The 27,473-nt window shown below is 37.2% G+C and overlaps 1 protein-coding gene and 1 pseudogene across 19 annotated transcripts in view; one reads left to right on the top strand and one right to left on the bottom strand.

Annotated features, from left to right (window-relative positions):
- TTC3 (tetratricopeptide repeat domain 3) overlaps positions 1 to 27,473 on the top strand; it is a 102,021-nt gene that overhangs the window by 27,789 nt on the left and 46,759 nt on the right. For 11 of the 19 annotated variants that reach the window (XM_039857731.1, XM_039857737.1, XM_039857732.1 and 8 more), the window contains 15 exons: positions 2,094 to 2,148; positions 7,805 to 7,967; positions 8,874 to 8,919; positions 9,714 to 9,834; positions 10,920 to 10,983; positions 14,172 to 14,232; positions 16,973 to 17,057; positions 17,314 to 17,466; positions 18,067 to 18,147; positions 20,034 to 20,146; positions 22,092 to 22,212; positions 24,191 to 24,313; positions 25,123 to 25,224; positions 26,571 to 26,663; positions 27,295 to 27,362. In XM_039857731.1, coding sequence (XP_039713665.1) covers positions 2,094 to 2,148; positions 7,805 to 7,967; positions 8,874 to 8,919; positions 9,714 to 9,834; positions 10,920 to 10,983; positions 14,172 to 14,232; positions 16,973 to 17,057; positions 17,314 to 17,466; positions 18,067 to 18,147; positions 20,034 to 20,146; positions 22,092 to 22,212; positions 24,191 to 24,313; positions 25,123 to 25,224; positions 26,571 to 26,663; positions 27,295 to 27,362 — 1,449 coding nt within the window. Of the gene's footprint in view, positions 1 to 2,093; positions 2,149 to 3,716; positions 3,886 to 7,804; positions 7,968 to 8,873; positions 8,920 to 9,713; positions 9,835 to 10,919; positions 10,984 to 14,171; positions 14,233 to 16,972; positions 17,058 to 17,313; positions 17,467 to 18,066; positions 18,148 to 20,033; positions 20,147 to 22,091; positions 22,213 to 24,190; positions 24,314 to 25,122; positions 25,225 to 26,570; positions 26,664 to 27,294; positions 27,363 to 27,473 lie in introns of all 19 variants that reach the window. The other 8 variants (XM_039857742.1, XM_039857744.1, XM_039857745.1 and 5 more) reach the window with 3 other exon arrangements.
- LOC120599202 (uncharacterized) lies at positions 4,339 to 4,457 on the bottom strand (annotated as a pseudogene).

Below are 27,473 nucleotides of genomic sequence, written 5' to 3' on the forward strand. Positions count from 1 at the left end.
CATTTCTTACTCATGCTTTCTCCGTGCACTGCAATGTCACCTTTGTCATCTTGATCAGGCAACTGTACATGAGGATCTGTTTCTGGTTTCTGTTTACTAAAAAAAAAAAAAAAAAAAAGAATCTTCCACTATTCTGTTGGTCAGGTCGTCTATCCTTAGATAACTTTAAAAAAAAATATATATATATATATGTATGTATATATATAGTCTTTTAGTTAGGTATTGTTATCTTGTAGTATGTTATCTCGTTTTGTTCTTTGTAATCTCTTTGGAAGAGTGATGAGTCCCCTCAGGTCACCTGACTACCCCTAAGCCAGTCAGTGGAAAGGAGAGGGGCTGTTGCCAGGATTGACTTAAACTAATTAGGAATTATCTCTGAATCTTGCAGTAGCAGGTAGACCCTCACCACGAAAGTCCAGTAACCAGGTAGAGGAGGATGGCAGCTGTTGGGCAGGCTACCAGCACTGTTTGCTTTGGGCTTAAGACATTTTTATTTATTTGCTTTTTTAAAGGCGAGAGCTGAGCATATTAAAAGTTTATGGGAGGTTGTACAACAGTGTGAATGTACTTAATGCCACTCAGGTGTACATTTGAAATGGTTCAAATGGAAAATAGTTATGTGTATTTCACCATAATAAAAAATTGATGAGATGGATTCTTGAGAGGGGATGTTACTGTACAGGTGAGAGGAGGGATAATTGACACTGGGAGAACGGAGGAATTACGTGGCACAGGTGGAGAAATGGCCACATGAGGAGAAGGAATGCTTTTATTGTAACAGTGATGGGAAAAGGTAGGGCCAGGCATGTGTTTGTTAGTAGGATATTGAGAGCGTTCTCTTTGGTGTCTCCAGTGTACTCGTTGGACTAGGAGCAGAGGTCATCTGCTAAGAGAAGGGAGTTGGACGTTTAAGGAAAGGACACAAGATTTGAAATGATCATTTTACAAAGTTGAAGAATGATTTGATCTAGAACAGTGGCTTAACAAAGCCAAAGGCTCTTTTGGGTTGTTGTAATCATGATAACAGTGCTACCCGTATCCTCTGCTGTGTAATTTTCTCCAGCAATACTTGGCTTCCTAGACAGAGGCATGGAGAAAGCAGAAAGTAGGATTGATCCAGAGTTGGGGTTTTGCCATAGAGCCAGATGTAAAGGTAGGGACAGAAGAGTATAAAGAATTAGTACACATGTGACTATGAAATGAAGAGCCAGCAAATCTCAAGCTCAATAAACAAGGAAGTAAAAAATGATTAGACAAGTCAGTGAGTTCAGCCACTGAGAAAATAGGAATAGTCGAACAAGGACTATGGAAGGTACTAGGCTCTCAGGGGAGAGTGGGAGGCCTGAATGAGTGATTTTGTAGTTGGAACAGTTTTGAGTGGTCACTTTCGGGGTGGGAGGAGGGTGGCGGCAGGTGTCTGATCTGGGGTAGCGGAGGCTGTCATGGAAGGCAGGCCAGGAGACCGAGAGATTAGGTGTCGGATCTGTTAGCACTTGACTGTTTACAAAGTACTGTTTTATCATCATATCTACCTCAGAACAGAACAAAATTTTTATCCCCATTTTACAAATGAGAAAGCAGGCCCAGAGAGGTTAATGACTTCTTTGCAGCCCCAGGTGGAGTTAGTGATTGAGTTGGACTAACTCCTGTGTCCTATCCCAACTTCCATGCTCTGTCTGCTATAGCTTAGCGGATGTCTTGTGCAAAAGAGCTGGGAGGTATATTTTTGAGGACCAGAAGTCTTGCTGACCTGTAAAAATAGTACCAGAAAAAACTCCATACAAATAATAATAGGAAGTTAGGTGTAGGTTAAGATGTAGGTTAGATGCGTGCAGGAAGTACTCCAGAAGTATTAAAAGTGATTAATTATTCCTGGGTAGTTGTGATTGTGACTCTGGATGACTTTTCTCCTTTGTTTTAATTTTCTGTATTTTCCAAATTTCCTATAATGGACATATTTTGTTGTAGATTTTTAAAAATGAAAAAAATATTTTTAACTAGGTTATATATGGAAAATTCAAAAAGTACAAATTGAAATGCAATATATAATCTTATTAAAATAAAATGTGGATATTTTATTTTTTTCTTTTTAGAAATGCACTTGGTGATGGAAAGAGAGCCATTATTCTGAAGAACAATTGGACAAAGGTAGGTTTCTTTTGTGTTATACATTGTTAAGTTATGCCATACAACTGGGAAAAATCTGTTTACAGGATGCACATTTGTATGTAAAAATGCAGGATAAATATGCAGAGGTGAAGAATGTGGCAGGGAGTCTTCAGTTCCATAATCAAGGACACGTAGGACAGCAGTGAGAAGTGGCGTGTGTCTGAGGGGACAGGTAGCCCAGAGGAGTGCGGTGGATCCTGAGGGTGTGTTAGTGATGGAGACAGCACATCCATCTGCGCATTCTGGTTGGATTAAAAACCCGACTCTGAAAAATGAAACTTAAAACTCAGAAGGAACTATAGGAGATTGTCTTTATAACCTCGGGATGGGAAAGGGTGTCTTAAAATGACAAAATGCACAGATTAGTGGGGGGAAAATACCTGATAAATTTTATTATATCAAGCTTCAAAACTGTATGTCAGAACAAACCATGAGTGAAATTATAGTCTGGGAGGAGGTACTCTCTCATTTACATAACACATGTAACTAATAGGATTTATATCCAGAATATACAAAGAATTAAAATAAGAAACCCAGTAGAAATGGACCAGTAAACAAGCATTTCACAGAAGAGGAATTCTGAATGGGCAATAGAAATAAACTGTATTTCATAGTAATTAAAATTGTACAGAGGTAGAAAACGAAACCCACAGAGCAAAGAGCCTCCAAACAAAGCCCCGTGTACATGAGTAAATAAAACACTGTGATGTTGTTTGAGTCCTGCAGATTGGCAAAAATGAGAAGAGACCAATAGCCCTGAGTATTGGTGAGTCTGTACTAACAGCTTATTCGCCCGTCACCCCCTGAAGGGCATCTTGGTTGCTTCCAAAAAGCTGCTATAAATATTCATGTACAGGCTTTTGTGTGGCTATGTCTTTCACCTCCTTTAGGTAAATAACGGGGAGTGCAATTGCTATAAGAATATGTTTAGTTTTTTAAGAAACTGCCAAACCGCCTTTCAGAGTGGCTGCACCATGTTGTGTTCCCACCAGTGGTTACTGAGAGTTCCTGTTGCTCCACATCCTCCCCAGCATTTGGTGTCGTCAGTGTCCTTGGTTTGGGCCATTCTAATAGGCATGTAATGGTATCTCATCGTTTTAATTTTTGCTTCCCTGACAACATGTGATGAGCATCTTCAGATTCTCGTTTACCATCTATATATCTTCTCTGAGGTCTCTGTTCAGTTCTTTGCCCTATTTTTTAATCAGTTGTTTGTTTTCTCATTGTTAAAATTAATAATTCTTTGTCTGTTTTGGTAACAGTGCTTTATCCTGGACTGTGGCTTGCTTTTCATTTTCTTGACATTGTCTTTCACAGAGCAGAAGTTTTTAAATTTAATCAAGTCCAGCTTACCAGTTCTTCCTTTCATGGATCATGTCTTTAGTGTTGCATCTAAGAAGTCATCACCATACCCAGGGTCATCTAGGTTTTCCCCTGTGTCGTCTTCTACAAGTTTTATAGTTTTGCATTTTACATTTAGGTTTGTTATTCATATGAGTTAATTTTTATGGAAGGTGTAAAATCTAGATTTTTTTTTTTGCATGCAGATGTCCATTTGTTCCAGCATCATTGGTTGAAAAGACTGTGCTCCATTGTATTTGCCTTTGCTCCTTTGTCAAAGATCAGTTGACTGTATTTATGTGGTTCACTTTTTTTTATTGGAATATTTTATAATTGTTGCAAAAATATTCGTTTATGTGAAAAACACAACTCCTAGTAAGTATTCAAAAAATTTGGGAACTATATATCCAGGTCTTTTTTCATTTTAATTTACAAGAAAGGAATACTCATTGAAGGATGGTTTAAATTTCAAAAGCAAAAGTAGACTGTGCAAGGTACATTCTTTATTTTCATAAGAATCCTTTTATTTTGGAATTAATCATGAGCTGAGTCTATTGAGTCTCGCCTCTAGGATTTAAGCCTATATAGGAAGGTTCTATAGATTTTTGTGTGAGGGCAGGCCATTTTTTTCTTCTTTTCCAGACAAAGAACTGGTACAATGTTAGTTGTCCTAAACATGCTTTCAGGCGTAAGAGAGGATGAGTCATTGTATCGTAAAGAGTAAGAATTTTTTTTTTTTTTTAAGGCGAAGCAACCCTTGGTTGACCTTACAGATTGCCAGGACCTTGTCAGTTTACAATCCCTTTTTAAAAATTTTTTTATTTTTTATGCCTACAGTACCTGATCTTCCTAGGTGGTCTCCCATCCAAGTACTAACCAGGCCCGACCCTGCTTAGCTTCCGATATCAGATGGGATCGGGCTTGTTCAGGGTGGCAGGGCCATAGACAAGAGTGAGAATTTTTATGATAGAGTTAACAGATATTTTTTGATGTTTCTTTATTACCTTTTGATGTTGTTATACAGAATACAAATCAATAGCCTCACAAATGTCTTCAAGAGCCTTTTAATTTTTAGGGGTATATTTGGACTCTTCGTGAGTGAAAAAACTTAACTCAGGTTTGGCTCAAGTAGAAAAAGGAATTTGTTGGCTTTATGTAATTGAAAATTCTGGCGTTAGCTTCAAGAATGTTTGGGTCTGTATACACTTTTCTGTGTTTTTCTCAGTTGTACTTCCTTCTTAGCTTCATTTTCCATCTTTTCTCTCTGGGTTTCATTTTACCTAAGTTCTATTGCTGTGTCCTCAAGTTCACTATTCTTTTTTTCTGTAATGTCTAATCTGCCTTTATTGCTATCCAATGTATTTTTCATCTTAAGTGGTCTAGCTTTCATCTCTAGAATTTCAATTTGAGAACTTATAGATTTTATTTCTTAACATGTTCACTTTTTTTTTAGCTTCTTGAACATATGGAATATATTTATAATAAGTGTTTTAATGTCCTTGTCTACTAATTCTGTCATCTGTGTCTTTTCTGGATTATTTTCAATTGATTGATTTTTCTCTTTGTTATAAATCACATATTCCTTTTTTTGCATACTTAATAATTTTTGAATGGATGCCAGACATTGTGAATTCTACCCAATATCTTCGTATTTCTGTAAATATTTTTGAGCTTTGTTTTGGGATGCAGTGAAGCTACTTGCAAACAGTTTAATTCTTTGGAGTCTCGTTTTAAGCTTTGTTAGGTGAGACCATAGTGTTTGGTGTAGGGCTAATTTTTTCTCCCCAAATGATGCAAAGCTCTTCTGAGCACTCTACTTGATACTCCATGAATGATGGTGTTTTCCACTCTGGCGAGTGGGAACAAGAATTATTCCTGGTCCTGTGTGAGTGCTGGATGCTGTTCTCGTAGCTTTTCAGGTACTCTTTTCCTGGCTTGGGTAGGTGCCCCACATGTAGGTACTGACTCGTACTCAGCTGACGACCCTCTGAAGATCTCTCGAGTTCTCTGTGCAGCTATCTCCTCTCTGGTCCTTGGCCGTGAGAGCTGGAGCTGCCTTGGTTTTCCTGGACTCCTGCTCTGTCTTCTTAACAAAGACTTTGGCCTCTGCCCGGGTTCTTCTCCCTGTGCCATGGCTTACTGGAACAAGCATATCTCAGGCTTTCTTTGTGCATTTCTCATCTGCCAGGGATCACACTCATGTTGCCTGATATCCAGTGTCTTGCCAACCTTTGTTTCATATGTTTTGTCCTTGTTGGATTGTTTTAGGCAAGAGGGTAGATCCAATCTCCATTACTCTACCTTGACCAGAAGTGTAATTAGAGTGCAGGCTCTCTTGGCTTCATTTTGAAAAACATTTTCTATCTAAGTGGGAGCCCCAAACCAGTATGCTTAATAACTGTTAATTCTAATGGAAAGATAACCTCTTCTAGTATCTACATAGTATGCCTGAAGGATGCCTCAGACTTGTTCCGATTAAGCCATGTGCCCATCTGTGGATTGATCATTGTGACTTGGAAAATGGTGTACTTCGATTGGCCATTCTCCTGGGTCACAGCTGTGCTTCTGCCCTAGTGTTGTTGAGATGGAGCACTAGAGTTGACAGTCCTGCCACTGCTAAGTGGAGAAGGGACATGGTGGCACCCAAAAGGAGGGGATACCAGGTAGATGAACAATAGGGAATTTTTATGTGTGTGGTAGAGAATGAGGTAGTGTCAAAGAAGACCACACTTTTCTATTGCGACTGGGTTCAAGAAACTCTGAAATACCTTTAATTTAAGCTTCATTCAAACAACTTCAGCAAAGAGATCTGAATAAAGTCTTTTCTCAACCAATAGACATTGTACTGGGTTTAATAGAGTTTAGGGAAAAGGACCCAGTGAAAGGTGAGAAACATGGAGGGAAAAGAGAAAAAGTATTTTTACAAATTTAAGCAGGTGTAATCTATAGTAATTAATCTGTAGTAGTTTATAATCTATAGTAATTTCCTGTGCTGTGATTTTTTTTTAAATGCAGTTATCTGAACTATGAAGTTGACATATTTCTGGGTCTCGTAGCACATCTGAAAGATCTCTTTACCTTATGCCTTTTGAGGAAAAGCAGAATTTAACCAGATGCAGTATCGTTGATCAATTGTATCATTGATCAGAGCCTAAGTAGTCTGGCTGAAAAATGCTCCGGAACTCATCAGTTGGGTTGGTTGGTGCACCAGAGCAGAGTTGTACATGCACCACGTTTGTATAACCAGAGGTCTTTGTGGTTCTTGCTGGCTTCCGTTACTGAACAGCTCATCTTTCTTTAAAGGGTCACTGATTTCTGATTTCCTATTTTCTCATAGAATCAGAATGTTCTTTGTGAAGTGTGTAGTAAAGAGGAAGGAGCTGTGGACCCAGAGTCATATCATGGTTCTTTGGTTTGCCTCTCAGTAAATGTGACAGGCCAGCTTCTAGCATATTTCACTTGGAAGTCCCTTCTCAAGTGGAGATGCTGTGCTTAAAATGGAGTTTGGTTTGTGAGTAGCTAGAAGAGAGGTTTTCGAGTCAGTCCAGGCATGGTGGTGTTAGCTTTTTAGATTAATGTGTTCATGCTTGATATTGAAGATTTCCCAAAGTTCGCAAAAATGGGGCCAGCCACGACTGTGGTTCAGTTGCAAAAACAGAACAAAGAAAACCTCCCTGATTATTGGAATTAAGAATTAGTGATTTTCAGACCTTTTCTTAAAACCAAGAACTACGGCATAGAGATAAAATAATTAAAAGCTGGTTAAGAGAGATGGATGGACGATCTAGCCCAGATTTACCCATGCTCTTCGGGGGGGTTGGAAAACTACCACAACAAAGCCGTTTCTTCTAGCTCTAAAATTCTTCCGATGTTCAAAGTGTAGGGAATTCATTACTTAGAGCCTATTACTGCATTAAGTATTGTGGCAAAAATTTAAGTTATATATAATGAATGATTTTTATACCTTATTTGGCATAAAAATGTATTTCATTCTTTACTAGTAAAATACAAAGTTCAAATTTTTTTTTTGAGGGGTTCAAAAATCTCAAGTAAAAATCCTGATCTCTAGTCAGTTGTTAAAAATTATGAATACTATTCATAACTTTCCACTTAGCTCATTTAGGTGATTTTATTTCCTGAGAGCTATTCACATTTTTATTTATTTTTCATTGATAGGGTTCTAATCTAACATCTTAAATAACTAATCAACTTTCAAGCAAAATATTTTTCCGTATCTAGTTTCTTTAACTTAAGCTTATTTTTGAGAAAAATTAAATTTATCTTTTCGGAACAGGGTCACTATCGTTATTGTGCTGCTCTTTGTATGCTGGGGGAACATGACTGGGCCCTGCAAGCAAACATAAAAGCTCAAAAACTCTGTAAAAATGACCCTGAGGGAATCAAGGATCTAATTCAGCAGCATGTAAAGTTACAAAAACAAATAGAAGACCTGCAAGGTATTTCACCTAAGATTCTTTTGGTTACAGTCGAATTCCCTTTAAAACTTTTGAAGGTGGGTTTCTTGGAATAATGGAGGACCATAAATCAATCCTCAGATGATTTGTACTCGTTTTGTTATCTTGGTCAAGTCACTGAAGTTTTTCATTTCTTTCTACATGGAGTGTACATTAGTGTTATATTCCATTAGGTAATTGTAAATGATTTGTATTTTTATTTGAAACATTTAGCAACAAATTATTCTTCTGTAGAAAAATATGCCTTCTTGAAATTTTGAATAAAGTTTTTTTTTTAAACAAAATTGTTTTAAAATTTTCCCTTCGTTATAGTTATTTCCTAAAGAAAAGGCTCTTGAATAAGAGTTTTTGATGTTTTTGCACCTTTTGTGGCTAATTTTTTCTATCTATCAATTAGAAATTAGCTATTAGAAATCTAGGCATTCTAGATTTATATTCTGCCCTTGTTTTCTTTAAGTTTCTTTGCTTTGTCCAATACCTGAGATTCCCTACTCCACACTTTCAGTGTATAGGTCTTTGCTGTTTCTTCTTTGGGTGTTTAGTGTCTCAGGAAGCTGAGCTGAGCAGTTCTGTTTCACTAGCAGATAGTGTCACCCAGAATGACATGTAAAGGTTGTGAGCTACTTGAGGACAGGTACCATCTCTGATTCACATTTATGTATTACTGCATCTAGTCACTGATTGCATTTAATGGAATGTCAGATAAGGTCTATGTAACATGTTGACATGGTCATAAAACTAAAAACATTTAGAAGTGTAAAATTGCTTAGGTTTGTTTATCAGTTCTCTAAATTTGATGTTCTCGCTGTCAGCTTAAAGGAAATTTGAAAATCTTTTAAAGTATGTGTTGCCAGTGCACTAATTACTGTGTGTGATTGATTTTTATAGGCCGGACACCAACTAGGAATCCAATTAAAGCCCTTTACTCAAGCAGGTGAGTTAATATCAATCTGATCAGTAGCTGTTACTTGGGATGGCTTTTCCGTGAGTTTGATGTGTTAGTAGATAATAGTAACCTCAGTGAGTTGGGGACGGAAGGTGGTTTTTAAAGTGTCCTTGGGTATGATCAGAAGACCTGTAAATTGCCAGCTTTATTTTGCTGTTTTACTGAATCATTTGCATATGTACATACTGGAGATCGGTAGCCTAAGTCTGTGGGGTGAAAAGAGGGGTGAAATGTTAATGGAGTGTTATTGTGTTTAAATGAGACTGGTTTTCGCTGTCAGGGTCCTAGCAGCAGAGAGCAAGGGCACAGTTTGTGCCTTTACCCTTCACCTCTGTCCTGGAAACATCTGCCTCCGGCCTCCTGATGTCTTTTCAAAGGCTAAGACACTTCTGTTAGAAATAGACAGCAGAGAGACTTGAGTGTGCCCACAGTGAAACAAATGGCAGCCGGGGTTCTGCATTTGTTGGTAATTCAGATAGATTAAGCTTCTCCCTGTGTGCTTTGGATGCCTAAGAAATTGAAGCTGTTAACTTTTAAACAGGGAGACTTATTTTAATATTAGAAACCAGAATACATTTCTCGAACTATATTTGGTTTTTAATACCAAATTTAAAATAATATTTATGTATAAAGCTCACTCTCAGAGGTAGAGATTCTTTTTAAAATAATCTTGCTTTCAAAAAAGGCTACAATTGCTGAAACCTGTTTCTTTAAAGGTTGATTTTTTAAAATGTATATGAATTAATAGAAATAAAATGATCGTTCCTTTTATCTCCACTTAGGGCCTACACACCTAGTTTACCAGCACCTGCATTTAGTACTTCACTTAACTTTGTGGAGACCGAAAAAGATTCCAGAAAAACTAATCACGAAATGGCAAACGGTGGTAATCAGAACCTGAAGGTAAGTTCGATTAAAAACTAAAATAAAAGTTATTCCAAATATAGATAGTCTCATATTTTTACAATAATACTTCAGTGATAATGGAAACTAAATAATTGATCGATAACTTTTTTTGCCTATCAATATCGAGAGAATTTTTGTCTGTTTAATAAATACTTCAGCTACCTCCTACAACTACATAAAGATCATATTTCATCACAGAATTTCTTTTGAAATCACATTTCTGTGTTTGCAAAATACTTTTTTCTAAATTTTATTTTACGCTTAGTTTTCTTTATGTGCATCCTCTTTACGTGTCTCTCTCAGCCACGTGGGATGTGGTAGCCTAGTCACCCCACTCGTCACAATGCTTTGGATTTTTCTTTTCCTTCTTTGCAATCTACTTAGTTTCCTGGTATTGCACCAGCCTACCCACCTAGTTTGTGCTGTGTACCCCATCTCTGCCCAAAGGTATTTATTTCCACAGCCTCTGTGGCTCTTAACAGTGGTCCCCACCCCGATTCATCACTGTGCCCAGTGAACCTCAATCCGATGGTTTCTTAGGCAACGTGTCCCAGATAGTCTGTGTTGGAGGTTTTCTCTGAGATGTCACCAAGTCCACATTTATATTTTTCTCCAGGATTTGCAGGGAAATGGTGTTTGGGGGTTAGATGGGTTGTAGGCATAGAAGGGAACTTTTTCAGCCTACCGTATAGTTCTTTTGTATTCAGTTAGAGGGGAATAAGGAAAGATGCGATGGTACTAATTCAGTAGAGACAGTTACTGAACAGCTGTCCTGTCAAGCATCATGCTAGGTGTCAGAATTGTCATTTGAGAATTTGTCATATCTTCTTATAATCTTTTTTAAATTATTTTTTTATTTTTAAAATTTTAATTAGTTTCAAGTATACCGTACATTGGTTAGACATCTATTTAGTGAGTAAAATGTTATTATAATCTTTATCATTTGTTATTTTGTTTGTTCATTTAGGCTTAATAACCAACTAGGTATTTTAGGTGCTTGGATAAATTCTATTATTTAGCTGTTGAATTCTTCATGGCTGTAATTTTTTTGAAAGTCTCACTGATTTTATTTTCATGGGTAGGTGGTAGATGAAGCTTTGAAGATAGACGACTGTGACTGTCATCCTGAATTTCTGCCACCGTCAGGTGAGTTTCTTATGTAAATTGCTGAGTTAATGTAGTGTTGCATAAACTTCTGTGCCTGCAAATTTGTACATATTTCCATGTTCTCATTTTACTTTACAATACTTCGGTATTAAGAAAACATTAAATGTTTATTTGAAATCTATGCTCATTCTTTTCATATTTTTTGATAAACTTAATTTTGGAATTGCAAATAAAAACTAATGCAAAGGAAAGATGAAGCCCTTCTGGTCTGCTACCGAATTTCCATTAGGCCAGTGCTGTTCAACTTTTATGTCATTATCTCCTCCCAGCCAGGGAGCCTTTTTAGAGGTTTTCCCTAATTGCCTTCCTTCCTGAAATTTAATACCACAGATACTGTTTATCTGTTTATATACAGTATGTATACCTCTGCTTTGTATATAAAAAAGAGGTAGATTTTTTTTTTTCATCTCCCAATAACATTTTGGCCCTGTTGGGGGTGATGTCACCCCCAGTTGAGATTGGATGCTTTAGGCCGATACCGGTTTATTTTCAACTGTGTGTGCTTGGTCTGTATGTTTGTTTATACATCCAGTAAACATGCCGACAGCAGACCCTCACTGACTTGGCATCTTAGGGAAATGAAGAGTCCCAGAGAAGCAGATCCTCTTACTTCATGTATTTCTCAGTCTCCCTTTATACGACTAGACTTTGATAGAAACCGTTCTAAAGTGGATTCCATGCTTCCCTGCCCTCTAAACAGAGTTTAAGAAAATACAGATATTCTTGATGGCTCAAGGTTGTTGTCAACACAGTTGTTAATCTTGGGCTTTCATGTGTTACTTCCAGGGTTATAAGTGAGGTTGTTGGTTTTCTAGTTAGTAATCCTGTTGCCTTCTTTTCCTTTCTGTTATTTTTGGTTCTTTTGTTTTCTTTCCAGTGTTTATATTTCTGGCAACCATTTCTGTCTTTTGCTTCCTGCAGGTCTGTCTTCTCTTAGGCTCCATGCTGCATATTTAACTAAGTACTCTGGGCATTTCTATTTGTTTAGCATGTTAGCAGAATCATAAAGAGGGGAAACTCAGGTGATTATCTTACCTGATGTAATTCTAATAGCATGTGAAAAACCTTTTGAGGATAAAACTTTTTTTCTAAAAACAGCTTTTAATTTATCGATATTTCTTAGGCCATAATTACTAGACAGTACATGTAAGTAAATAAATAATAAACAATAATTTAAATACTGTCCACACTTAAGCATCTACATTCAGTTGAAAAAATTGAGGTCCCAGGGCTAGGTTCGAATAGTTTTACCTTAGGTCACACAGCAGAAATCAAAGTAGAGTTCTTCTGCCTTTCTTGAAGCCTCTTGTTTTCTGAGGCCACCAAAACCAGCTCAGGCTCTTTTCCCCTCCTGTTACCTCTGCTTCCGTCTCTCCCCAGAGATTCCATCAGATTCACTGTGTCCCTGTTGTTGGTCTCTCTTCTGTACAACCTGGTGCATGTCATTACCCTGCCTAGAAGTATGCAGTGGCTCCCTGCTCCTCCAGTGGGATAAAGGCCGAGCTCACAGCTGGACAAACAGAAGCACAGGCCCTATACACACTCACCCCAACCTGTCTTTGCAGCCCCCTTCCAACCTCTGTCCTTACCAAACTTGCCAAGGCACCCAGGTTTACTTAATGTTTCTTAAAATGAACTTCACTCTTAAAGTTCTGATCCTACTTATTCCTTAAAACTAAACACAAATGCTGCATCCTCACTAACGCTTTGCCCAGCCACCCCAGCCCAAGCGATTTCTCCCTCCTTTGAGTTTTAAGAGCAGTAAATGTGGAATTAATTTGTTGATAACAACACAGCATCTTTTTTAAAAATATTTTTTTATTTTTCAGTTACAGTTGACATACAATGTTATATTAGTTTCAGATGTACAGCATAGTGATCAGACATTTAGGTATTTTAGGAAGTGATCACCCCAATAAATCTGGTGCCCATCTGACACCAAACGTAGTCATTGAAATATTTTTGTCTATGTTCCTTACGGTGTACTTTACATCCACGTGACTGTTTTTATAACTAGCAATTCGCATATTTTAATCCCTTCCCCTTTTTCACCCATTCCCAAACCCCTTGCAACCATCAGAATGTCCTCTGTCTCTATGAATTTGTTTCTCTGTTTGTTGGCTTGTTTTGTTTTTTAGATTTCACATGTAAGTGAAATTATATGGTATTTGTCTTTGTCTGATTTATTTCACGTAGCATAATACCCTCTAGGTCCATCCATGTTGTCACAAATGGTAAGGTTTCATTCTCTCTTATAGCCGAGTAATATTCCATTGTGTGTATATATATATATATACCACTTCTTCATCTATTTGTCTATTGATGGACACTTAGGTTGCTTCCATGTCTTCGCTGTTGTAAATAATGCTGCAGTGAACATATGGATGTGTATGTGTCTTCAAATTAATATTTTGGGTTTCTTCGGATAAATACCCAAAAATGCAATTGTTGAGTTCTTCTTTGTCTCTTGTTATAGACTTTGTTTAAAGTCTATCTTTTCTGGTATGAATATTGCTACCCCAGCTTTTTTTCCCCCCCTATTTTCATGAAATACCTTTTTTCATCACTTTTAGTCTCTGTGTCTATCTGAAGTGGGTTTCTTGTAGGCATAGTATGCATGGGTCTTGTTTTCTCATCCATTCAGCTACCTTGTGTCTTTCGATTGAAGCATTTAGTCCATTTACATTTAAAGTCATTATTGGTAGGTATGTAGTTATTCTCACTTTATCATTCATATTCGATTTTTTTTCTTCTTAAGGAACTCTGACATTTCTTAGAATACCGATTTCATGGTGATGAACTCTTTTAGCTTTTTCTAATCTGAGATCTTCTTAAAGGTTATTGTTCTTTAATTACTGTGGCCCTGTCCTTTCTTCCCATTTGATTGTAAACTACTTGACAGTAGGAACTATGACTTGTATCTCTCTGTGTCTGCTATATGCCTATATAATAATAACCATTATAACTTATCTTTATAATAATTTTATAGCATACGTAGGAAAATATATTCAGTATCTTCTTTCTTGGCTTAACCTGCTTACAGTTATACTCACATACAATATTGCTTCCTTTGCTTCTAATTCAGTTTACATAGTTTTTAAAATTTAACTTTCAAGCTTGTAGATATTTTGGTACAGATTTCAGGAACAAATACTTTGTATTCACAGGTCAGCCTCCAAAATATAAAGGAAAACAAAAATCCCGAAACAATGAATTGGAGAAATTCAGGTACGTTTATCTATGGTATTTTTGTTTTTTCCCCTTGTCTTCTTCCCAAGGGGGGAAAAGAAAATATCCCTTTCCAGTAGTAGCTGTCTTTTACATATGTGTATTGTGACGAGTACTGAAATCTCTTTCAAATATCAAAGGCACGTCTTTAGGAGAGGGTCATTTTTGGCTAGAGGATTATGAATCCTGAATGTCAATAGTGATTTTAAAAGTCATGTAACATAGTATATGTTAGTATTAATTTTTTAAAATTCCAGAATACACGCTTATAAGTGGGAAAAGTATTCAGATGTATAAAGTAAAAATTGGTCTCCTTCCCTGTTCACCTCAATTCACCTCTGCCGCTGTTTCTCATGGTTTCCCGGAGGAACTCATCGTTAACGGTTTTTTGGCCATCCCGAAACTTCTTCTGCATGTCAGGCCTGGGTGTCAGGATAGTCAGAGGCCCTGTCGAGTAATTATCATTAGAGAAAAGTATTTACTAATGCACCAACCACAAATAAAATTAGTTCTCCCAAACATATCCCCCCAGAATTAACGACAAACTCTGCCACCTATCTTTATAGTTACTCCCCTTCTGCCGCGCCTCCTTACCTACAAAGATCTAGACGGACTGCAAAGTGAACTTGTCAATCTTACAATAGATACAGACGTTCATGAAGTTCATGAAAGTGACGCTGGAGAAACTGCAAAGCCACGTCCGCCAGTAACACTAGTGTCAGTGTTCTCTTCACTCCTTAAGGCTGACTCCTTCATAGGTGCTTCAGGGAGAACTATTTGACTATCAAAGCACTAAGAGAAGTTAGTAAAGCTCCCCTTTTTACAAAAAGGTCCATTTTTTTTTGATGGTGCTACAAAAATTAAATACAAAGCAAGGGCATAGAATACTGTTATTCTGTTATTTGGCAGAAAAATCCTGAATCTTTCTCATCCTGCCCCGCCCCGCTAAGAAACCAAAACCAAATATATGATCATTTTTTAAATGCGTAGTTATAATTTTTGCCTGTTTTATTAAAGATAGATTTATTTTTCTGATATTTTGTTTCTGTTTTCATACTGAAGTCTTATTTGATTGTGTCTACCTCGTGAGATTATGTAATGTTAAGTGGGACAGCCACCTAAAACAACGCCCTGCAACATGGTAGAAATCATTACTGTCACTGTCATTTCCGTTGTTAGAACATTCTGGCCTGCAGGTTGCTTTGATCTCTTTCAGAATATCTTGTGTTATCTTCCTATATCAGACCATGGGGAATCTACATCCTTCATTTTCACGGTTGCAGAATATTTCATAGTATAGATGTATATTTGAAGAAATTTCTAGAGTGGAATTGCTCTGTCAAAGGGGATGTGTAATTTTAACTCTGATAGATACTGCCAGATTATCCTCCCAGAAAATGAGCACTGTTCACACTCTTACTAAGCTTTGAGAGGATGCAGTATAATAAAATACATAGATAAGTATTTGGTCTTTGTCCCCAGTTCCCAGCACAGAGCTCCTAAAACCCTTAGAATTTTTTGATTGATAAGAGTGTCTTTGTTGTTTTTGAGTCCCTTTCCACTTTAACTGAGTTTATACTAAAGAAGTGACTCAGGGCTGGGCCCTACCTTCAGGATTGGGGCCGGCTGCCAGAAAGATCAAGTATGTGAGTGGAGGTTGGAACTTTCAGCCCCTGATCTCAGAGGAGTTTGGGAAGAGAGCTGGAAATTGAGCTCAGTCACCAGTGGCCAGTAGTTTAATCCTTCATGCCTATGTAATGAACCCTCAGTAAAAACCTTTAGACATCAGGGAGCTTCCAGTGGGTGAATACATTGAGATGCTGGGAAGGTGGCCCTTTCTGGGAGAGCATGAAAGCTGTGCATCACCCCATTCCCCCTGTACCTTCCCATGTTCTCTTCCATTGGGCTTTTCCTGAGTTATATCATTTATAATAAACCAGTAATCCTGAGTAAAATGCTTTCATGAATTCTGTGACTTCTAGGGAATTGTTGAACTTGAAGGGGGTTCACGGGAACCCCTGAATTTGTAGTTGATTGCATAAAATGTAGCTGGCCTAGGTGCCCCATTGTGGCTGGTTTGAGGTGAGGGCAATCTTGTGGGACTGAGCCTTTAACCTGTGGGTCCTGCATTGGTTGACTCCAGAGTTGGTATCAAAATTGAATTGAATTAGTAGATGCTCAGTTGGTGTTGGAGAATTGGAGTGGAAAAGTGACAGATATTTGGTGTCAAAAACCCCCATACATTTGGTGCCAGAAATGGTGTCAGAAAACACCAGAGGACCTGACTCTTACCTTTACCAGCATCAGGTGTCAGACTTTCTGAAACAGTTGTATCTTCTTATTAGGTTTTCCCATGGGATGGAGCATCTCTGTGATATTTATTGGGCACATTTCTTGTTTCAGGACCATGTTGTTGCTCATGACTGTAGATGGATAATAACTTTTGATGATCAACAAAAATCCTCCTTAATTTACTATTTTTTCAAAAGCTGTTCTTCTGTATCATCTTTATAATGAACTCATTTGGTCCCCCTCCACCTCTAATTTATAGGAATTTTTATTGATTATTCACTGGCTTTAGAGATTCATTGGGGGAGAATCAGCATCATGGTTAATATTTCTATTCAGGAACCTGTGACTCCATTTACTCAGTGTGTAAAATAACCTTCTATAAATATGTTTTTTTCTTTATATAAACAGGACTTTTAAAATAATTCAAAACAGTGTTTTTTTCTTTCAGTTCTAGTTCACAAGGTAGTTTACCAGTGGATTTAAAAAACATCTTGGAGAAACAGTTTTCAAAATCTTCGAGAGCTGCACACCAGGTAAAGGAAAAGGCTGTTTGCATGGATAAAGCAAACTCTTCAAATAGAACATTTTTCATATGAATTAATTCTAATCATGTACATCTCTTAAGATGTATTTTTTTTTTTACAATTTAAGTTATGGACATATAACTTAAATATGGTTGCTAAGAGACCAAACTGTCAGTAATTTAAATATCAACTTTTTAATCATGTTAACCAGAGATTTAACTAACGGTTAACATTGCGGAATCGTTTGCCCCCTACCTTGTAACAGGAAGAACTTTTTTGGCAGGACTTCGCCAACATAATGAAGATGCTGAGGAGCTTGATCCAGGATGGCTACATGGCCTTGTGCGAGCAGCGCTGCCGCAGTGCCGCGCAGGCCTTCACGGAGCTGCTCAACGGCCTGGAGCCCCAGAAGATACAGGTGAGACGCGGCAGTGCACACGGGCCTTCGGCTGCACTGTGACTGTGCCGCACATGCGCCGAGGTGGGCTGGGTCCTCGGGGCCGTGAGAGGCAGGCTGGGCTCCCACCCCGCACTCGGGCTGTACTCGGGACTCAGGATACGACCGGGTTTAGACTCCTTGCTCTCAAGTCAGTGTTCATTAGGACTCCTGGCTTATTCTCTGTTAAAGTACTAAATCAAGGATCTGGGCTCACTTTAGTCACATCATTTCATCCAGAAAGAATTAGCTAAGTGAACAGATACTTCATGCAAGGGTGTAAGAGAGCAGATGTCTTCATCCGTCATTAGTACCCACTTCTGTGTGACGGGACGTGACTTCAGTTACTCTTATCCATGATCCATGCCTTCAAGGAACTAGGAGGCAGTTATTCTCTGTTTTAAATACTTGATAAAAACATATCTTTGCCAAATATACTTTCTAATTCTTTTGGTCTTCATCCCAGCCATAGTGATGAGCGAGATTTTGTTACGTTTTTTTTCTATTGTGCTGATGATGTAACATTGATATAATTGAGCAGAATTATGTTGGTATTTTTAACTGGAATGTTTTCATTGGCAGCAATTAAACCTGGCCATGATCAACTATGTCTTAGTCGTCTACGGACTTGCCATTTCTCTCCTTGGAATAGGACAGCCCGAGGTAAGATTTGTAACCGAAGTAATGAAACAATTAAAATGGGCCATGGGTTTTAGAAGGTATATGAAAATAGTTTTCCCATTTGGGCTGATTTCCTTTTGCATACTTTCCTGATAATTTTTTTCTGAAATACCAAAGTTTAGTTTGTATTTTTTTGAAAAGAAAATTTAGTTTTGAATTTCCATTAGAAAAAAAGCTATGTCTGACAACCAGTGGGACATACTTTTTATTTGGATAAAAAAGGAAAGGACCTAAGGTATCATAATAGTTTGCAGAAACATGTTGAGAAAAGGCAAGTTGGAGAACATAGGAAACACTGTGATACCACTTAGGTACTATTTAGAAAACATACAGAACAGTAGTATATATCGTTTCTGGGTATCAGTGCATCTTGTGTATCTCGTAAAAGTTAAAAAAACATGGACTAGCCCCACATCACATTTAAGATAACGGTTGCATTTAATGAAGGAAAGAATATGCCTGGGTGGTTGAGAAAAGGAGTTCAGCTTTGTTTTATGCTGTTTAATTTTAAAGCACAAAAGTGAAAATGATAACGTTAATATTTCTTAGTTCTGGGTGGTGAGGACTTGGGTATTTTATTATTTCCTAGAGTGTAGGCTTCCTATAACCACATAGTTATACTTTGCTTCCCATGGGTTTGTGTTTTCGATAAAGGTTGAAAACACAAACCCATGGGAAGCAAAAGGTAGAATCACCTCAGGTATAATATATTCTTTCTACCAACTTGGGCTCCAAGCGTTCTAGCCTAGGTGAAGGCTTAACCCTAAGGATTAAGCCTTAGGGTTAATCCTTACGGATCCTCATTGCTACCTAATAAGGATCGAGTCATCTTTCCTGCTCACTTGCCCAGTGGCCCAGTGCCTAAGGCTCATTTTCCTTGTGACATGCTGCTTTCCTTGTTCATGATGTGGCAGGTGCATGTCTCCCATGAAGGCCTGTCTGTTTGCTAATAGATTGTTGGAGACAGGACTTCGTGATCTCAATTCTTTTATTCTCAGTAGAGTAATGATAAATATCTTTTGTTTTATCGGAATTGAAAAGGTAGTTTATTACATTTGTGGTTTACTTTGAAGTAGTGAGACCGATTAAAAAACAAACCAGTATGATAGCACTTGGGCCTTTGAGAGAATTTTGTCATTCAGAGTACCTCCCCAGCGGGAAGCGATGTGTTCACTCCAGTACAGCGCTTGCTTAAAATAGTTTTGGAAGGCCGTCTTCGGAGCCAGCCGCAGAGCTCCTCCATTTTATACTGACATCTCTGTTTTCACCCACAGTGGAGTTACTAGTGTTGTGGAGAGCTAGGTGTCCTTAGTAATTTTTTCCAAAACAAAATTCATTGAAAGCACAGAGGTTTCCACAGTTGAGAATATTCAAAAGAATGTACGCTAAGCTCTGTGAAGCTATTACTAATGAGCTATTTTTAAGATAGAACATTTGTTTTATGCCAAGGAACATATGGCAGCATTACTGCAGTGTGCCTATGCTCCCAGCGGGGCAGCCCTCACTAGGATATCTGTTATGGCGTGTTTGCATCCAAGTCAGTTTTTCTGCCATGAAGTCACACCGTTTAATGCTAGCGAGCACCCTGGGCCCTCTGCGTGTGTTAGTAAATGCTCATTTGGTTAGTTGGATGAAGTGTTCAGGGTCAGCTTTTCATTCTGGAACTGGATCACTTTGGTGGTGAGTATCCACATGGTAAAAAAAAAATACACAATTGCTAAGAAAATGAAATGCAATAGGTGTAATTTTGCCATAGAAATTTTGGACAAATAGTTGTTTTTAACATGACACAAAAAGAACCTTCAGGTAAAATCTCTTCTAGTATTTCTTTTGCGTGTAAGTGATCATTGTTCTTACTGCTATTAAAGGAATTATCGGAAGCCGAAAACCAGTTTAAGAGGATGATTGAATACTACCCCAATGAGGGGCTCGATTGCTTGGCCTACTGCGGAATTGGAAAAGTGTACTTGAAAAAAAACAGGTTGGTAGAAACCACACTACTTTATGCTCCAGGCGAGTGACTCATCCAGAGTCTAATTTCATGATGATCCATTTTCTGGAATTATTTTGATATCTTCTGTGGCATACTCTTATAGTTGTGTTTACTTTGAGGACTGGCCTTTATAATACTAAAGTAAGGGCAATCACTTCAGTTCCTAATGCTTTCTAATTTTGAATCTAATAAGAAATTCAGTAATAGAGTAATTTGACACGAGATGTTCTATTTTATATTTTTGTATATATCATTTATAAATGGTGACTGAATTGATATAAGTTAATGCTTTTACAAGTTTGATTATATAATTTTTTTGGTTAAATGCCTATTTCCCCAAAATACCTGTATGAAGATAGGTTTAATACAAGGTATGTATGTGTTCAAAGATGTCATGAGTTAGGAATAAAAATCTTCTCTGAATTTGAATTATAGTTGGAATCCTTATTCAAAGTTTACTATGTACCTGTTCCCTAAGTATTTCATGTCTTCTCCCTGAATTGCTATATGACCCTTAGGGGACAGGATTATGCCTTGAGCTTCTAAAAGAAAAAGACCTCTCTATTCCTGTCACTTGTACCCAATATGATGGTAGGTGTGTTTGATTGCTTTATAGAGAAATAATTGTCGAATGGTTGAATATCATTCATAACTTTTAATTATCCTTAAGTTTTCATCTGACTTTTTAGGGGAAATTTTATCAAATGGTTGGTACTCTTGAGATCCCAATCTTAGAGTGTGCCTGGAACTTTCTTTATAGATTTTTAAAGATTAAAAAAGTTCTTTTACTTCCTGGAGTTACAGTCAGGCCAGGCTAAACTATAATATGAATCAGGTAGAGCTAGGAGTAAGGATTGAGCAGTCATCTGTATAGCAATAGCAAATGAAATTAACTTCAAAGTTTAGCATAAATTGTCCAGAGCATACCTTTTAATGCCATGGTCACATGCAGATATGCACAAGGTCTAGAAAAATAACATAGATGTGTAAAACCATTGTGATTGTGGTAAATGAAAAAATCTTTGCCATATTGAAAGGCATTTAAATTTTAATTTCAGTATATTAAGGTGTGAGGTTCAATGTCTAATGTTCTGTTTTTTTGCCATTGTAATGTGCAGTTTCAAGTTTAAAAGCCTTCTTATAACTAACTATCTGGGGGATGGTAGTGTAGCACCACAGGCAAAAATATGTTCTTAAATTGGGAAATCATTTCAAGATTGGAGAAAGCAGGAAAAACCCTTTTCTCTAGTCTGAAGAGAATAAGGACATAGTTAACTTTATAATCTAGTATTTCAGTATTCTTTTGTTGAATGGACTGTGGGAATATATTGGCATTTTTTTACAACCATAAATTTTAAAAAACCCATAAATTAGGTTAAAGCATTTCATATTTATAGTTAAAACAATTTACATACACATTCATTCTGTCAAAATAATTCACTAGCTTTATGGTTAAAGATATCCAGAATCCACGATCTCTTTAAAATTTTTTCAGCAGGGTGATTTTTACTATAGATATCCTAATAGAATCAAGTTTTAAATAAAAGAATTTCCCTATTTATGGTTAATTAGTTGAAGTGGAGGGTTGCCATTTCTCTACAAGAAGCTAATTAGCTTAGTAAATGAAACAAAAATGGAACAACTGAGTTGTTCGATTTTCTGTTTTAATTGTTGGAAACTTTAAAAAATAAATTACAACTTTAAAAGGACTACAGCCACTGTTCAAGCAGATTTGTGTTTAATATATGTTACTTTTAATAAACAAACAAAAATGTTATGGTTTTTTAAAGAAAATATAGGTTACAGTGACTATTTTTATGCAGTGATTTATCAAATATTTGTGCTAGTAAGTTTAAAATCTCTGATTTCTGTTGTGGGGAATGAAAATTCATGTTACATCTTTAATACTTTATTTCTTAATAATTTTGACTAGATTTCTAGAAGCTCTTAATCACTTTGAGAAAGCAAGAACCTTGATCTGTCGTCTTCCTGGAGTGTTAACTTGGCCCACAAGTAATGTGGTTATTGACGAGACTCAGCCAGGGAAAATAAAGGTACCCATTTATTTCTGCAGAGCGCTTCTTGCTAACTATAAAAGCCCTTTTCTGTGTTTAGCTCCCCACATGCACTTCCCCTTTAAAGGCGAGTGAGAATCACTAACATCTCTTAAATGGTTCTTATGTGCCGGTCACACACCTTCCATATTTCATTACCTTTAATACTTACAGCAGCCCTGCAGGATGAGTACTATGATTATTCCATTTTACAGATGAGGAAAATTAAGTTTAGAGAGAATAAGTGATGAGCTCAGGGTTAAACAGCTAGGAGACAGTGGAGCTAGGACTTGAATTTAGGCATTCTGCTGTCAAAGTGTGTATTATTGAGCAGTATGCTCTACTGGTCGGGCTTAGAGAAGGGTATAGATAGCATTGTTGTTTCGTCAGACTTACTGTAGTTATTGGAATGGTACTTGAAAACTAAGAAAGTTTAAACTTAGTCTTATATCCAGAAGTGTAGGATGCTTTGCTAGTGTTGGAAAGGCTAAATTATATGTGAGGTGCTTTTACTTGTGGTGAACCCTGACATGTGCTCAACTTGCTTTTTTGACCAAAGCTTTAGAAAGCACAGGGGTCAACTCTTACAACTCAATAAGACAGCTAATCTAATTAAAAAGTGGCCAAAGGCTATAGCCAAGAAGTTACACAGATAGCCACTGAGCATGTGAAAGGTGTTAAACACCATTAGGTGTCAGAGAAATGCAGGTTAAAACCATAATGAGATAGTACTTTATACCCATTAGAATGGTTATATAATTTTAAGAGGTGTTGACAAGGCTGTGGGGAGATCTGAACTCGTGAACACCGGTGGTGGGCATGTGAAGTAGTGCAGCTGCTTTGGAAAACAGTCTGGCAGTTGCAAAGTAGGTTAAAGAATGAGATGACCAGCAGTTCCACTCGTGGATATATATATATGGGGGGTAGAGAGAGAAGAAAACACATGTTCTCAAAAAACCTGTACATGAATGTACATAGCAGCATCATAATAGACAAAAAGTGTCCGTCGGCTGATGAATGGCTAAATACAATTTATACAATTGAATATCATTAGCCATAAAAAGGAATGAAGTACTGATAGGTGTTACAACATGGATGAACCTTGAAAACATGCTAAGTAAAGCCAGACACAAAAAGCACATGCTGTATGATTGCATTTAGATGAAATGTTCAGAATAGGCAAATCTATGTATAGAGACAGAAAGTGGGTTTGTGGTCTTAAGGGCTTAGGGGGAAAATGGGAATGCTGATGGGTGTGTTTTCTTGTTGGGTGATGAAAATATTTTAAATTTAAATTGTAGTGGTTGTACAACCTTGTGAATGTGAAACTATTGAACTATACACTTTAAATGTGAATTGTATGGTATGTGAATTACATCTTACTCAAAGCTGGCATAAAAAAATAAAGCACAAAACACAGGGATCATTGGATTTGTCTCTCTCTATACTAGATTGAGATGGTGACATAGGAACTATTGGTAATGAAAGCCACACTGGAAGCATGGCTTGAGTCTCTTGGCTTCAGTGGCAGTGGGATAATTCTTCAGGGAATGAACAAGCACAGGTGGCGGGGATTCAGGGAGGTAGATGAACTAGAGGGGTAGGATCCTAGGTGAAATGACATCAGGAAGGGGAATAGAAGAGTCCTAAGCGTTATTCTACCATATTTGACTCCCTCTGAATGCTTAAAGGAGATTTCTAAGAGCTATGTGTTGTATGAGGTTTGACAATTTAGGATAAGATTTTGATTCTAACTTTGAAATTCCGAATTTTTTTCTTCAATTCTTTTTTCCCCCCATCATTCTCTTTTGACGTGTCTATATCAGACTCTTTCTAGAAGTAAAAAATTTTAAAGTGGCATGTAGTTCTTGGATGAAAAAATTTAGGTTATTCCTATGCCAAAAATATTTCGATGGCAAGAGGTGATTTTTGTTGATGAATTAGTGAAGTAGCAGTATCCTTTTTATTTTTGTTTTAGATGCTGTTAGAGAAATTTATTGAAGAATGCCGGTTCCCTCCAGTGCCAGATGCCATTTGTTGCTATCAGAAGTGCCATGGATATTCCAAAATCCAGATCTACATAACAGATCCAGACTTTAAGGTAAATGACAAACATACACTAGGACGTTAACTTGTATGATTGTGCATTAAAATGAATTCAGAACAAATTTTGTAACTGGAGGCACCCAAGTTCTTTGGCTTACTAGCAGGTTTATGTCTTGTTGTCCACCCCTTATCTTGGACCTCTTTTTAGGTCTTCACCATCTCACATGGGCACCCAGGGCCACTGAAATCAGAACTATGGGCAGGGTGGTGGCCTGGCAAGGCAGACTGGCTAATCCATTTTCTCTTTCTAGTCACTGTGTTATCTAACTGCCTCTTCCTTAGAAGCACAGGAGACAAAATGAGATTGTTACCTCAGATTTATTATAATTCTAATCTCATGAAATTTGAGTCCAAGAATCTAAAGGCCACAGGATCACTGAATTAGCACCCAGAGACCTAAGTTTGAGACCAAGTCTGGCACTTAATTGAGTGAATAAGTTAATTCAGGAAGCTGAGAGCTGCCCACTGTGGCACTATCCTTGGTTAGTAAACAGATGAAATAGTGTTTATAAAATGTTTGATACATTGTAAAGGATAGCGCAGCTGTAAGCTGCAAGCTTCACTATCCTTTACAATGTATCAAACATTTTATAAACATGTCAGTCAAGCTCTGTATCTCTGGCACTAGGCATTCTGGGGTACGGAAGTTTGGATGCCCCCATGAGGAATGTGGTGTCTAGTTATGTCTGCAAGGTGAATGTAAACGGCTCTTTTTATCTCGATGTGCATTGTGAGTGATTGAGTGAGAGACAGAGACAGAAGAAACCTTTAAAATGTGAATTAAAGAAAATTTTAAACCCTCAGGGTTTTATACGAATCAGCTGTTGCCAGTACTGCAGGATAGAGTTTCACATGAACTGTTGGAAGAAGTTAAAAACAACAACCTTTAACGATAAAATTGACAAGGTAAGACTAATAAGATTATCTGGATTTTTTAATTGGTTTATTGTACATTGATTTTTTCCCTTGAGAATCTTAAGAGAATGTCGAATATAAATTCCTTCCTTTGCATTGTAGACGTAATCAGAAAGTTTTAATTAAAACTTTAGTGATAAAGCAGAAAATAGTTTTGTTTTTAATAGATGTATAAATAACCACGAAGATCTTCAGCAAATTGTTTACCCAGCCTTCACACTGGGAATGTTAGGCTCGAGCATAAAAATTTTAATGTTTCATTTTAAAATATAGGTCTTATATTATGTACTGATGATTTTAGTCCTTCAAGGATCTTTCATTTAAAGTTATGATGTAAAATTGAGGTTTCATATTTTTTATTTCCTACCAAAATTTGATGAGATAATTTGTACTAAGGAGAATCAACTTAAATTTTATGCTACCACTTCCCATTAGGGTTTCTCTTAATTAGCAGGGTAATGATGTTAATTATCATTAGCTAGGTATACTTTGAGAGAAGGCACAGTTTGAAAATCTTATTTGTGTTCATAGAATTTGTTTCTGATTCATGTAAGCTATGTACTTAAAAAACAAAAACCTTTTTCTACACTGCATGACCTCATGTAAACCCCTGTTTATTGGGGAAAAAATGAAGATGCTTGTGCTAGATGAGTGTTAGCAATAGGAGTTATTCAAGTTTGGTAGAAATAAATCTTCACATTTTAGACATTATATAGTTAACTAGAGATACATGATATGAGCAAATAACTATTGCTGTCGGGCCACTTCTGCTGTGTCTTCGTCTTACCACGATGGCGTTATCTCCTGCTGCACATGCTCCCTGAGTGGTCTTAGCCATTTCCTGGATTGACATACCCTCTGTACATTAGCTTTCACAGGGATATACTGAAGTAACACAAAACCCAAATATCTCATGACTCAAAATAACAAACGTTCATCTTGCTTACATTGTTCGTGCTGAAGTCCTGCTGGCCAGTGTGGGGCTTTAGCAGCTCTGGTCCGTGTGGCAACGTTCTTTGTGTCTGAGTCGAGAGTGCCTGGGATGTGTTCTTGTGGCAGAGGGTGAAGATCAGTGGCCAGTCCAGTCAGTGTTTCTGAACGCTTTTTCTTGGACACGATGTATGTCGTGTCGGCCCTCCTTGCTTTGACCAGAGCAAGTCGTGTGGTCAGCGGTGTAGTCTTGCAGGGAGGCCCTGAGAATCACATGGCAAAGGACAGAACTTTCATTGCCTCCTGAAGGAGGTGTTTAACCATATTTTCACTGTTTCTGATGGTTAAAATGGTATACATGTACAGATTTATTCTGTGCTATAGCACTTTTTTTTTTAATTGAATAGGATTTTCTACAAGGAATTTGTCTTACCCCAGACTGTGAAGGTATCATTTCTAAGATTATCATCTTCAGCAGTGGTGGTCAAGTTAAATGTGAAGTAAGTATCTAATTCAGGGGAAATCTTACTAAACTGATGACCAGAATGCTTACACCTATTAAAACACAATTAAAATTTATGAAAGTTGTGCAATTTGGATCTTTTCCAGGAAATAGTTACTTTTTAAGAAAATAGAGGAAATACTAGGATATGAGAATGCTTCTTTGCAACAAAAGAGTTTCGCATTATTTTATTTCTTAACGAGAATAGGAGGCTTTTTACATTTTAGTTTTACTGTTGTCACTCTTTTTGATAACCTCTTTTCTTAAACCCCGGTAAACTTTTTGAGTACTGAAGGTGGGAGTCCTTAGGGAGAGGGGGAAGGCTGTCTTAGGGGTCACCTGTAACTTCATTATGTGGGAGTGGCAGGAGAGAGTTTCTATAATGATATAGTTTATTTTGATCTCCACTTACTCTTAGTTTTTAAAAAAATTTCTTGCTAAAGTGTGTCTACTCATTCCTCTTTCCAGTAAATTGTTTGCTAAAGTTTTCCAGGCTCTTTTTTCTGGCTCAGAACATTACTTTTCCGTATTAAATTGAACATTATGCTTCTGAAATGCTTGTTCCTTGTTTTGTGCTTTATGTCATTGGAGTATGAGACAAATTTTGGATGTCTTTGTTTTATTTAAAGTTTGAACACAAGATCACAAAAGAAAAGGTTCTTCCTCCAAGACCTATTCTGAAACAGAAATGTTCTAGGTAAGATTTTTAACAGTCAGTAGCTTAATGATGTCTCAGAATATAATTAAATGCAAATTTCTAAATTACGCTGTTTTTTAAATGGGCTGTGCACATCTATCCAAATAAGTG

Source organism: Pteropus medius, unplaced genomic scaffold (genome assembly GCF_902729225.1).
Source record: "Pteropus medius unplaced genomic scaffold, Ma_sr-lr_union100, whole genome shotgun sequence".
In the NCBI taxonomy this organism is placed as follows: Eukaryota; Metazoa; Chordata; class Mammalia; order Chiroptera; family Pteropodidae; genus Pteropus; species Pteropus medius.